At 44.5% G+C, this 13,098-nt stretch overlaps 1 protein-coding gene across 5 annotated transcripts in view; it reads left to right on the top strand.

Moving 5' to 3' along the window:
* Window positions 1-13,098, top strand: part of LOC130368665 (golgin subfamily A member 6-like protein 26) — a 111,989-nt gene that overhangs the window by 63,158 nt on the left and 35,733 nt on the right. For all 5 annotated transcript variants that reach the window (XM_056572665.1, XM_056572666.1, XM_056572664.1 and 2 more), the window contains 4 exons: window positions 9,373-9,510; window positions 9,741-9,790; window positions 10,957-11,044; window positions 12,064-12,105. In XM_056572665.1, coding sequence (XP_056428640.1) covers window positions 9,373-9,510; window positions 9,741-9,790; window positions 10,957-11,044; window positions 12,064-12,105 — 318 coding nt within the window. The remainder of the gene's footprint in view (window positions 1-9,372; window positions 9,511-9,740; window positions 9,791-10,956; window positions 11,045-12,063; window positions 12,106-13,098) is intronic.

The following is a 13,098-nucleotide window of genomic DNA, read 5'->3' as shown; positions in this document are numbered from 1 at the left end:
TTTGAGAGTGACAGAATTCTTGAAATGACATACCTTGGTCTATCACTAAGGCAGATTGCTTAGGCCGAAATGTCAGCACTGTTCAATGTTGCATGTCCCAGTGGTTAAGATACTGGAGGCAAAGTGCACTGACATATAGGCAGTTTAGAAGAATGGTGTGTTATGATCCATTATGTTCTGCAAGTGAATTTGGATGTCACATACCAAGCCTAGGGCATTGAACAGTGTCTACACAAAACGTCACAAGGCACTTGTGCAACCTGTCGAGCTAAAGGTTTTCATTGACCTCATACCACTGCTTTCAAAGTTTATCATGATGCCATGAAAGATGGCAATGAAGGATTGAATGGAGGTTTATCCGACTTAGGCGTGGAATCTCGCTTATGTCTTGGACGCAATGAGAGACATTTGTCTGAAGACCATGTAGAAAACACCATGAAGAGGCCAAAAAGAGGTTACAATGATTCTACTCTCAGGATTATTCTTTACACAAGGGACACTAACAGCTTGGTGTTGCATTGATTTGGTCTTGAAACCAGTGAGAAAGCCATTCCTCTGAAGTGTCCCATGAACACTTTTTATACACAACAACGTCAGGCTGCATATTGTGTGTATTTCTTTTCATCAGCCTGCTTAGCCTCCCTTGCCAACAGTGAATGTTAAGGATTTGTGTGCCCAAGTTCATTTGACATAAACTGCAAATTTACAGTATTTAGTGCATTTGAGTGAATTGTTTGTGTGAGACCATATTTAGGGGTTTGTGGTCCATTAAATAAAATCCAAATAAATACCGGTATACGTGTTAAATTCAGGTTGTATTGCAACAAAACAGTAGAAAAACCTGGTGGGGAGGGGGGATTACTTTTGCAAGTCCCTTTACAAGCACTTTTTAATATTGATGACCTACTATATTTGTTACCTACCACACTCATCAGGATATAGCACTGTTAAAGATTTTAATTAAGCATTATTAACCCCTTAAGGACAATGGATGTAATTATATGTTGTGGTGCACTATTACTTAAATATCACCTATCATCAACTAATCTGTCCCTATATCCCCCCCAATCTGTCCCTGACTAATACTGATGCTAATCCAGTTTTTTTTAAACCCCCCATTTTACCTTATTTGTTCCGTGTCTTGCTGCTCTCGGCTCTGTGCCTATGTGAGGGAGGAAAGGGGCGTGAAGCCAGCCTGGGCTCACTTCCACCCTTCTTCCTCTATGCTGCAATCCCTCTCCCTCCCTTCCATTTACAGGGGGGCGAGAGGTACAATCAGCGGGCATGGAGAAGTGGCTCAGGCACACAGCATGCTCCCGGCCAGGAATGTAAGGAGTGCGCCGTGCTGTGTTCACAGCACTTGCTCCCGCCTGTCTGATTGACAGGCAGGGAGCTGCACTGTGCTTCTCAGTGTCCCGACTGCACTGACAGAGACCTAACTCATGCCAGGCCAGCATGATTTCGAACTCTATGGGAGACTTGAGGCCGGGACATGTAGGGAGACCCCTAGTTGTCATTTTTTAGAAATCTAAATATATATAATATTTATATAAAGTATATAAAATGTATGTATATAAATAAATATTTTTTTTATTAACATACAATTTAAAAGTTGTTTATAATAGGATAATAAACAACATATCAAAAAAAAATTTGATGACAGGTACTCTTTAAAACTCCAGGACGTGCGATAAAAACTACAGATCATGGCGCATAAAATGAGCCTTCATACAGCCCCATATACAGAAAAATGAGAAAGTTATAGGGGTCAGAATAGAGCAACTTTAAACATACAATTTTTGTTAAAAAAGTTTGAGGTTTTTTTTAAATAGTACAGTAATAGAAAAGCATGTAAAACTTACTTGTATACTTAAATCATTTTAATCGTATTGACCCACATGTCAGTTTTGCCGTAAAGTGCACTTCATAAAAACTGAACCATCCAAAAGTTGCATAATTGTGGTTTTCTTTTCAATTTCCCCATGCATTTTAAGGTAAAATTTTAGGTAAAAAAAAAAGCCTTAATATAGGTCTATGGATAGAAAAATACAATAGTTATGTTATAAGGTGAGAAGGAAAAAATGAAAATTCTAAAATGGAACTGGCAGTTAAAGGAGTACACCTGTTTACTAAAATGTTTCCCCTATTCAAAGGATAGAGGATAAGTGTCCAATCGCAATTTTCTGCATGGCGTCCTGGCTTTCTGCATAAAAAGAGCTGTGTTGACCACAAAAACGCTGTATCCCTCGCTCTCCTATAGAGAGGCATGGCATGTTGGCCAGTGCTTCGTGCTGTGGTCGGCACGGCTCTTTTCATGCAGAGAGCCAGGCCGCCATCCAGGAGATCATGGGTTTCCTTTGGATAGGGGATAAACTTTAGTAAACCGAAGTACTCCCTAATCTGGGACTCTGGTATTTCTTGGGATTGGGGTAAAACAAAGGATGTCATGATGTTTTGTACACATCACATCATTTATGGATTAACAGAATAACACGATAATGTTATAGGAGATATCACAAGAAGACATCTCAGTGTTTACAAAGTATTATAATTAGGGATAAGCCAATGGAATCTGACCAATCCGAATTAGTTACAAATTTCAGGAAAAATATTATTCGTACTGAATCCGAATATCGCCGCGATTCGATTAAACTCCATTTAGTGCGGTCCAGGCTCCAGGGCATCTAAAATAGCGGACCTACATGTGAGGACATGGGGCAAGGAACTCTGGGAAGGCGGGTAGGCGGGATGACCCTGAATCACATACAGCCTATCAGCAGCCAGCCAGCCCTGTGATGTCACAGCCCTATATAATCGGCAGCCATTTTGCGGCCAGCCATTCTAGCATTTTATGTCAGACAGAGCGTTTAACTGGAGGGAGAGATAGAGCAGTGTGTTACAGGGGAAAACAGCTTCACAGCAGCGATTCACCACAAGCCCAAATCACTGCAGAAAAGCACTGACAGAGAAGGGGGGGGGTGAGAGAGAGAGAAAGAAAGTACACTCTTGGGTGTACTACTCAGCGACACTGTACTGCTGCAGTGGGGTGTACAATAACTCTAAAGCTAATAGGGGCCAGTTAGGCTGAGCACTAAAAGCCATTGTCACCTGATTTCAGTGCCTATTACAGGTTGCGTAGCGAAGTGTGTTGTCCTCTCATAAGTGCGTACCTAGGTGGGGAACGTTTTTTTTTTCCTGTCAAACTAATTTAGGCCTACTTACTGTGAAAGGCCAGCCAAAGCTACACACTTGTTTTTGTAGCCTAATATAGTTTTAAGCGGAGTGTATTGTTCACCTCTCATAAGTGTAAACTGTACATACACCAACGTGGTGTATGTTTTTTTCCCTGTTAAACTAATTTGGGCCTAGTTACTGTGAAAGGTCAGCCAAAGCTACACACTTGTTTCTGTAGTCCAATACAGTTTTAAGCGTAGTGGAGCGCATAGTCCTCCTCTCATAAGTGTAAACTGTACGTACACCTACGTGGTGTGCTTGATATATTTTCCTGTTAAACTAATTTGGGCCTAGTTACTATGAAAGGCCAGCCATAGCTACACAGTTGTTTTTGTAGCCTTATACAGTTTGTAGTGGAGCGTATAGTCCTCCTGTCATAAGTGTAAACTGTATGTACACCTACATGGTGTCCTTTATATTTTTCCTGTTAAACTAATTTGGGCCTAGTTACAGTGAAAGCTACACACTTGTTTATGTCGTCTAATACAGTTTTAAGGGTAGTGGAGCGTTTGGTCCTCCTCTCATAAGTGTATACTGTAAGTACACCTACCTGGTGTACGATTTTGTTCCAGTAAAAGTCATAAGGGCCTAGTAACTCTGAAAGGCCAGCCAAAACTACACACCTGCTTTTGTAGCCAAATACAGTTTTGAGAGAAGTGGAGCGTATTGTCCTCCTCTCATAAGTGTAACATATACGCACTCAGCTGGTGTATAAGTATGTCAGGTAGAGAAGTGCCAGGATGTGTACAGAGGAGTGCAGAGGCCTAAATTCATCAGGCAGAGGTCACAGCAGACTAGGGGCGAGTGGCAGCAGGAGTCGCAGCGAGAGGTCTGAGCTCCCGGTATCAGCTAGCGGTCGTGTCTTGACCAGCAACCCATCTGCCTTCATTGATTGGTTAACTCGGTGATCCACTTCATCCCAAGTGACATCTAACACCCCCTGTCAACAGTCGGTGGGTTCCTCAGACACAGCCCTCAGTTGGAATGACCCGGGAGCAGTCCCTGTCCTCCCATTGCCTCTGTCGTATGCTGTTCCCTCCCCCACAGAAGTATCTTATGCTGTGGGTTCAGCTCCACTATTTGGTGAGGATGATTTACTAGAGGACAATCATCAACTACTGCCCAGCCAACAAGTGGAGGAGACATCCACTGCTTCCTCCGCTAGGCGGGCAAGTAGTGATGAGGAGAGTGGTGTGGAAGGTGGTGTTGCGAACGAACAGGCTCCTGAAGCAGACACTGTTGAGGAACCTGAGGAGGACATCAGTGACGTGCAGACACAACTCGATGGTGATGAAACCGATCGCACTTGGGAGCCGGGTGCAGAAGGGGTTTCATCATCATCATCAGGAGAAGAGTGTTGCAGTTTGCCCGTGAGGCAGCAGCTAAGCCAGCAAGGTGGTAGCATGATTGGGAGTCAACATGTGGGCAGAAGTGGGAAGTCTGGAGCCAAACGTGCCCAGGGTAGACTACCTGCTTTGCAGCAGCCTACCTTCCCGGGAGGTAGTGGAAATGGGGTTCCTGGAGTCAGTGTCATGCTGTCCTTCACATGGTTTGTGAACATGCTGCAGTACCAGCTCCATCAGCAGCAGCCTGAGTCTACAGTTTCTAATGAGTAGCTTTCTTCACCCGCATAGTGAAACAACTCATCAGCAGCAGGTAGACCTGGAGCAGGACCTGAACCAGCAGGTGGTGGCATACCTTGACATGACCATACCAAGACACCTTGAAAATCCGGTGGACTTCTGTGCAGCCAAACTTGATTTGTGGCCGCATCTAGCAGAGTTTGTCCTGGAAAAGGTATCCTGCTCGTCCAGTAGTGGGCCATCAGAGCGGGTGTTTAGTGCGGCAGAGGCCATAGTAACCCCAAGGAGAACTCATCTGTCCACCAAAAATGTGGAGAGACTGACCTTTTTGAAGATGAATCAGGCATGGATTAGCCAGGATTTCCACCCACAAATGCCTGATGCATCAGAGTAGATTGACCATGGTGCCACACCAACACTTCACAAATATGGATAGTGCTAAACATATTTAAGGTGATGCTCCCCAGTTACAGAAGTTCCTCCGCATCAGACCATAAGTAAGTATTGAGGATATGCATTAGCCAAAACGTAACTTTTCTTACGATAAAATATATGAACCCCACATTTTTTTTTAAATCTAAGAAAAGGAAAGGTGAGCAAAAAAAACACCATGTGCCACCTACACCACCGAGTATTAACCCCTTAAGGACCAAGCGTTTTTCTGTTTTTGCACTTTAGTTTTTTCCTCCTTACCTTTTAAAAATCATAACCCTTTCAATTTTGCACCTAAAAATCCATATGAGGGCTTATTTTTTGCACCATCAATTCTACTTTGTAATTACATCAGTCATTATACTCAAAAATCTACGGCGAAACGGGAAAAAAAATCATTGTGCGACAAAATTGAAGAAAAAACACCATTTTGTAAATTTTTGGGGCTTCCGTTTCTACGCAGTACATTTTTCGGTAAAAATGACACTTTATCTTTATTCTTTAGGTCCATATAAAATTATACCCTACTTATATACCATATATACTCGAATATAAGCCGAGTTTTTCAGCACGATTTTTCGTGCTGAAAACGCCCCCCTCGGCTTATACTCGAGTGAACTCTACGCCTGTCAATCCCTTTCAGTGGTCTTCAACCTTCGGACCTCCAGATGTTGCAAAACTACAACTCCCAGCATGCTCGGAAAGCCATCGGCTGTACTGGCATGCTGGAAGTTGTAGTTTTGAAACATCTGGAGGTCCGAAATTTGAAGACCACTGCGGCTTTCGTCATCATCCAGACCCCCCTTTAGTTTTCTACTCACCTCCCCTCGGCTGGTCTATGCGCAGCAGACGTCCCCGCGCATGAACGTCCCTGTGAGTCGTCCGCAGTGGTCCGCAGTGGTCTTCAACCTGCGGACCTCCAGATGTTTCAAAACTACAACTCCCAGCATGCCCGGACATTTTCTATTAAAAAAATCTATTAAAAAATCTTAATCCTTTCAACACTTGCTGTATGATCCACAGGAAGTTCTTTTATTTTTGAATTTCCTTTCTGTCTGACCACAGTGTTCTCTGCTGACATCTCTGTCCATATCAGGAACTGTCCAGAGCAGGAGAGGTTTGCTATGGGGATTTGCTCCTACTCTGGACAGTTCCTAAAATGAACAGAGGTGTCAGCAGAGAGCACTGTGGTCAGACACAAAGGAAATTGAAAAAGAAAAGAACTTCCTGTGGAGTATATAATAACTGATAAGTACTGTTAGGATTAAGATTTTTAAATAGAAGTAATTCACAAATCTGTATACCTTTCTGGCACCAGTTGATTTAGGAAAAAAGGTTTTCCAGTGGAGTACCCCTGTAAAGCTGGTGTTTCTTATTTGAGTGACTAAAAGTAACACTTGGCAACTTTATGATACACCTTGTGATTGTTTGTGTCACAGGCGTGTGAATTTTTGCGTCACTATCTGTTTTACTGGTTAACCCCCGAAGAACCCACCCACATGGCGAGGGTTTATAGCGAGTTTCTTGCTGCAAGTTTGAGATGCAGCAAATTTACAGCTGCAGCTCAAACTCCCAGCGGGAAATTGGCTGTGAACCCTCGCCTGTGTAAATGTACCCAAAAAACCCTACACTACACTACACCTACACAAAATAAAAAGTAAAACACTACATATACATATACCCCTACCCAATAAAAAAATAAAAAACTCTGGTACAGCACTGTTTCCAAAACGATGCCTCCATCTGTTGCAAAACAACAACTCCTAGTATTGCCTGCCAGCCATTGACTGTCCAGGCATGCTGGGAATTATGCAACAGCTGGAGGCACCCTGTTTGGGAAACACTGCCGTAGGGTAATTTTAGTATCGGAGACAAGTGTCATTCTTGCATCCGGGTCCGTCCCTATGCAAATCCCTAATTTAGGCCTCAAATGCGCATGGCGCTCTCTAAATTCGGAGCACTGACGTATTTCAAGGCAACATATGTGGTATTTCCGTACACGGGAGAAATTGCCTAACACATTTTGGTAGACTTTTTCTTCTTTTACCCCTTATGAAAATGTAAGGTTGGGGTCTACTCCAGCATGTTATTATAAAATTTTTTAGTCTTTTACACTAACATGCTGGTGTTGCCCCATACTTTTCATTTTCACAAGAGGTAAAAGGAAAAAAAAAGACCCCCAAAATTTGTACTGAAATAACCCAAATGTGGACGTAAAATGCTCTGCAGGCGCACAACAAGGCTCAAGAGTGAGAGTGTACCATGTACATTTCAGGTGATTTGCACAGGGGTGGCTGATTTGAAGCCCTCTGATGTCTTACAAAAGTAAAAACATGTCAACTTTATGATGCAAACATAAATAAGACATATTGTATAAGATAGGGTATAAGATGTCAGATCGCCGGGGGTCCTCGCTCCGCCCCTCGTGACATCATGGCCACCCCCTTAATGCAAGTCTATCAGGGGGGTGTGATGGCCACCACGCCCCCTCCCATAGACTTGTATTGAGGGGCGGGCCATTACGTCATGAGGGGGTGGAGCTGTGACATAACGATGCTCCGGCCCCTGTATTGCCCATCATTACACACGGAGCGAGTCTGCTCTGTGCAGTAATGATAGCGGGGTGCCGCAGCTGAGATCCCGGGGGCCTCAGCAGCGGAACCCTGGCGATCTGACATCTTATCCCCTATCCTTTGGATAGGGGATAAGTTGTCTAGGGGCGGAGTTTCCCTTTAAGGTGAAGATGGGCTGGGTCCTTAAGGGGTTAAAGAGGTTTTCGTTTTATAATTGATGAAAAGTGATTATTTCACTAACCCAGTCCACTCTCTATGCGTCTTATGACAAGGAAAAGCGTTCTACACCCCTATTGAGGCTCTCTGTAGCCCACAAATAGCCATTTTTAATAGCGATTCGCCGCAAATATATTTGGACCGAACCAAATTTTTTCGGGAAATTTGGCAAATCGCCCAAATCGAATTTTCAAAGAATTTGCTCATCTCTAATTATAATAACATGAGATTACACAATAAGGAATAAGGTCTCATTCACATCACATTTTTGGGAAAACATTCACAGGTTTTGAGATACCTTCAAAAAAGGTATTGTGATGTATACCGCAACATATTCACAGAGCACTCATTTACTTTAATAGTTTGGTATACCAATGTACACCAATCTATTAATGTACAATGGGAACACTGATGTTTATGGGCCTAAGGCTATGTTCCCACTCCAACACAGAATACAGGTCCAAACACAGAAAAGGTGCAAATCTTTCCAGGATGGTCAAAGATTTTTAACACACCCTTAAGTAAAATGGATAATGCATAATACATGTGAATACTCACAGTACATTAAACAGGAGCATGATTCACTACTGAAATATTTGCTGCTACACTGGTAAGTTTATAAATATTTAGTTTAGTCCGTATATACAGTAATCCCCGACCTGCGATGGCCCCGACATATGATAAAATAGACATACGATGGCTTCTCAGAGGCCATCGCATGTCGATGTCAGCATCGACATACGATGCTTTTATATGTTGGGGCCATCGCATTAACTGCTATCCGACAGCGCAAAATGCTTAAGCTGCTGTCAGATAGCAGTTTAAGCATCCCGGGCAGGTTCCCTTACCTATTCCCGCTGCTCTGGGTCCACTTCGTGATCCTCCGGCGTCTTCTGCATCTTCGCCAGGGTCCGGGCCTCGCTTTCTGGAATCATTATTACGTCACTACGCACGCCGCGCCGGCGTAGCAGTGTTATAACGTCACCAGAAAGCGAGGCAGAAGACCCTGCAGAAGATGCGGAAGAAGCCGGAGGATCGCGAAGAAGACACCGGAGCAGCGGGACAGCATCGGGACCCCCTTGGACAGCATCGGGAGCGGTGAGGACCTAGTTTGGAGTGGCGGAGACAGGTGAGTACAGCTTCCTATACTTTACATTGCACTGATCCCTCAACATACGATGGATTCGACAAACGATGGGTCGTTTGGAACGAATTACCATCGTATGTTGAGGGACCACTGTATGTGTATGTTAACAGAGCTGTGATAAGCAAGTGGCCTTTTTATGTAAAGGTTGTGTGATAACTGTACTTGGTAACAATAATATGCTACACAGAGTGAAAATGGATCTGTCCTTCGCATTGAGCTGGATGCATGCCGGCAGCAGTTGGAATTGGAGAGAAGTCGTCGGGAGATGCTACAGTGTAGGGTGGAAGAACTGGAATCTAAACTTGCAGCAGAAAGAAGAAGCCAGGTCAGTGTTCCTGTGAGCAAACGGAACATGCACAACATAGTCTATGACCACGACAGGTGTAATGCAGCATACAATCTCAAAGATTAGGTTCATATATAAAGATATACCCTTCAACATTATTTTACGCATCCTACTTTAAATCTCAATTCAACACAATTTGCCAATGTGGATTTTGAGTGAAGCCACTAACACCTTTATAATACAATCTTGTCTATTAAATGTCATTTTAGGATTGCCTTGGTAGTGCGGAAATCCAAAGCACGGTGACCCAACCACACAGGTTTGTTATCTGAAAGATCTAAAGTTGGGCAATGGTAAAGTCTGATGACCTTTTCTGCTAATATAAGAAGAAAAGAACACGGTGCACTTGGCAGTGCAGTACAGTGCCCTGAGCAGGTCATAGAAGAGTGAGATTGACTTGTGTAGTACTGTAAGCATAGCACTGACAGCCTGGTAATCAGCAGCACTACAGCTTTGTTATTGCAGAATATCTGTATACTGTACACTATATACTGGAGTGCAGCGTTCATATTTAATCGTACATTATACACTAATGTGAAGCCTAACACTGTGCGGAGAAATTTACATTGTAAAGTATGGGAGTATTCCAGTTATTATCTGTATAGCTTTTAAATATATATTTTTGTATCAATTCCTTGCAGTTTGCAAAATCTTTGCTTGTAGTCATTTCATAGGGATCTTACTGTTTTCTTCCAGGGTATAAACATCTGTCCAGGTCAAGTGATGGTCAAATAAGTGCAGGACTGATTGGAGATACAGTATATAGCATAGCTGAGCATTGTAACAAGCTGTAATACCATGTGTCCATCACATGACCATGAACTGATTTTTATCCCTGGGAATAACAATAATCATAACATGTAAAGTTAGATACAATTATTATAGTGCAGCATGGTGCAACATAATAATTTTTCTTAATTACTTTCCTTTTCAATTGTTTGTAACAGTGTTAATGCCTGCTCTCCCACTCCCTCATCACTATGTATGCGCCGTCTCCAAAGCACTTGTACTCAGCGTATGACACACAAAATGTATAACTCTACATCGTTGAGTCTCGCACTGGCTATGTAGATGGAGCAGGAGGCTTTATCTCACTTGACTATTAGCAACTGGGAGTGCAAGCAATGGCTGCTCAGTTTAGACATTTACACACAAAATTAAAAGGTCATTTAGAAAAATCATTATTGTGCACCATGCAGCACTATAAACATTTTTCAATGAACTTTACAGTAATGTGTTAAAGTTCCTACTAAATAACAGCAAGCAGATATCCAGAAAACTGTGATCAATTAATATAATATTAATTATATATTCTAATGCATTTTTATATTATTAAAATAACTCTCTGAATATATAAAACCATGGAGAAAGTTTATGTTTTATTGGGTAACAATGAGGTTCCATAGAAAAGTGTTATTTTTGCAGGTCTGAAATGTACAGTTTAGAGCTGCAGCTGGAAAAAGAAAGAGAAGCAAAGAAGCAGAAGGATGAACTTATATTTACTCTTAAAGAGGTGAGAAACTAAAGTTGGCAGAAGACATGTGATTGTTATCAGCAGATCCTGCCAATAGCCTCAGGACTTCCTCATTACCTATAGGGCAGCCTGCCTGACTGTGATCAGATAGGATGGATTCTAACCTACATGTTCCTTTGGTTTTCTCAGCTAATTTGGTTTTCTCTCCCATGGTAGGTGTAGGCAGCAGAGTTAGAGTCCCCCCCACTAGGTGTAGGCAGCAGAGATAGAGTCCCCCCCCCCCCAGTTGGTGTGGGCAGCAGAGTTCGAGTCCCCCCCCAGTAGGTGTAGGCAGCAGAGTTGGAGTCCTTATCCCCAAGCAGATGTAGGCAGCAGAGTTTGAGTCGTCCCCCCCCCCAGTAGGTGTACACAGCAGAGTTCGAGTCCCCCCCCCCAGTAGGTGTAGGCAGCAGAGTTCGAGTCCCCCCCCCCAGTAGGTGTAGGCAGCAGAGTTCGAATCCCCCCCATAGGTTTAGGCAGTAGAGTTAGAGTCCCCCCCAGTAGGTGTAGGCAGCAGAGTTAGAGTCCCCCCCACTGTAGGTAAAGACAGCAGAGTTTGAGTCCCCCCCAGTAGGTGTAGGCAGCAAAGTTAGAGTCCCCCTAGTAGGTGCCGGCAGAAGAGTTTTTCCCCCAGCCCCCCCTCTTCCCAAGTTGAAAAAAAAAATGTATGCTCACCTGATGTCCCATGCAGTGATCTTCTCCTCCGGAGTGCAACAGGGGCCCGCGTCTTCCTTCCTACACAGTGCAGGTGCTGATGAGTGACGTCATCAATGCCTGCTCTGTGTGGGGGCGGAGGTCACATCCCCTCTGTGTATGTCGCAGATACGGATCACACAGGGGGACTCCTGCTGGGGATCCGGGAAAAGCATCCTGGATCCACAGGAGCGGCAGCAGTGGCATGCCCTGTTCCCAGCCGGGCCCTCGGACAACGTCCGATCGGACCAGCCAGTCAGTCCGCCCCTGAGAACTCATATTGATTATATATAGTGGCTTAAACTTTTGTTTTCTCTCTAATACAGCAAATAAAGGAGCTAAAACTTAAAAAACCTGGAGATATTAAGGTGAGCATCAAATAAAGTATTTATGTTAAGTCCAGTCATTATATAATTGACAATAATGTATTATAAAAAATAAAAAAAATAAAAGAACTTTGCTATAATCATAAATACTGTTACGCCGAGCGCTCCGGGTCCCCGCTCCTCCCCGGAGCGCTCGCTTCACTCTCCCCGCGGCAGCGCTCCGGTCACGTCCTCTGACCCGGGGCGCTGCGATTCCGCTGCCAGCCGGGATGCGATTCGCGATGCGGGTAGCGCCCGCTCGCGATGCGCACCCCGGCTCCCCTACCTGACTCGCTCTCCGTCTGTTCTGTCCCGGCGCGCGCGGCCCCGCTCCCTAGGGCGCGCGCGCGCCGGGTCTCTGCGATTTAAAGGGCCACTGCGCCGCTGATTGGCGCAGTGGTTCCAATTAGTGATTACACCTGTGCACTTCCCTATATTACCTCACTTCCCTTGCACTCCCTTGCCGGATCTTGTTGCCTTAGTGCCAGTGAAAGCGTTCCTTGTGTGTTCCTTGCCTGTGTTTCCAGACCTTCTGCCGTTGCCCCTGACTACGATCCTTGCTGCCTGCCCCGACCTTCTGCTACGTCCGACCTTGCTTTTGCCTACTCCCTTGTACCGCGCCTATCTTCAGCAGCCAGAGAGGTGAGCCGTTGCTAGTGGATACGACCTGGTCACTACCGCCGCAGCAAGACCATCCCGCTTTGCGGCGGGCTCTGGTGAAAACCAGTAGTGGCTTAGAACCGGTCCACTAGCACGGTCCACGCCAATCCCTCTCTGGCACAGAGGATCCACTACCTGCCAGCCGGCATCGTGACAGTAGATCCGGCCATGGATCCCGCTGAAGTTCCTCTGCCAGTTGTCGCTGACCTCACCACGGTGGTCGCCCAGCAGTCACAACAGATAGCGCAACAAGGCCAACAGCTGTCTCAACTGACCGTTATGCTACAACAGTTACTACCACAGCTTCAGCAGTCATCTCCTCCGCCAGCTCCTGCA

Source organism: Hyla sarda, chromosome 4 (assembly GCF_029499605.1).
Source record: "Hyla sarda isolate aHylSar1 chromosome 4, aHylSar1.hap1, whole genome shotgun sequence".
NCBI classification, from domain to species: Eukaryota; Metazoa; Chordata; class Amphibia; order Anura; family Hylidae; genus Hyla; species Hyla sarda.
This window is presented reverse-complemented; position numbering and strand designations above follow the sequence as displayed.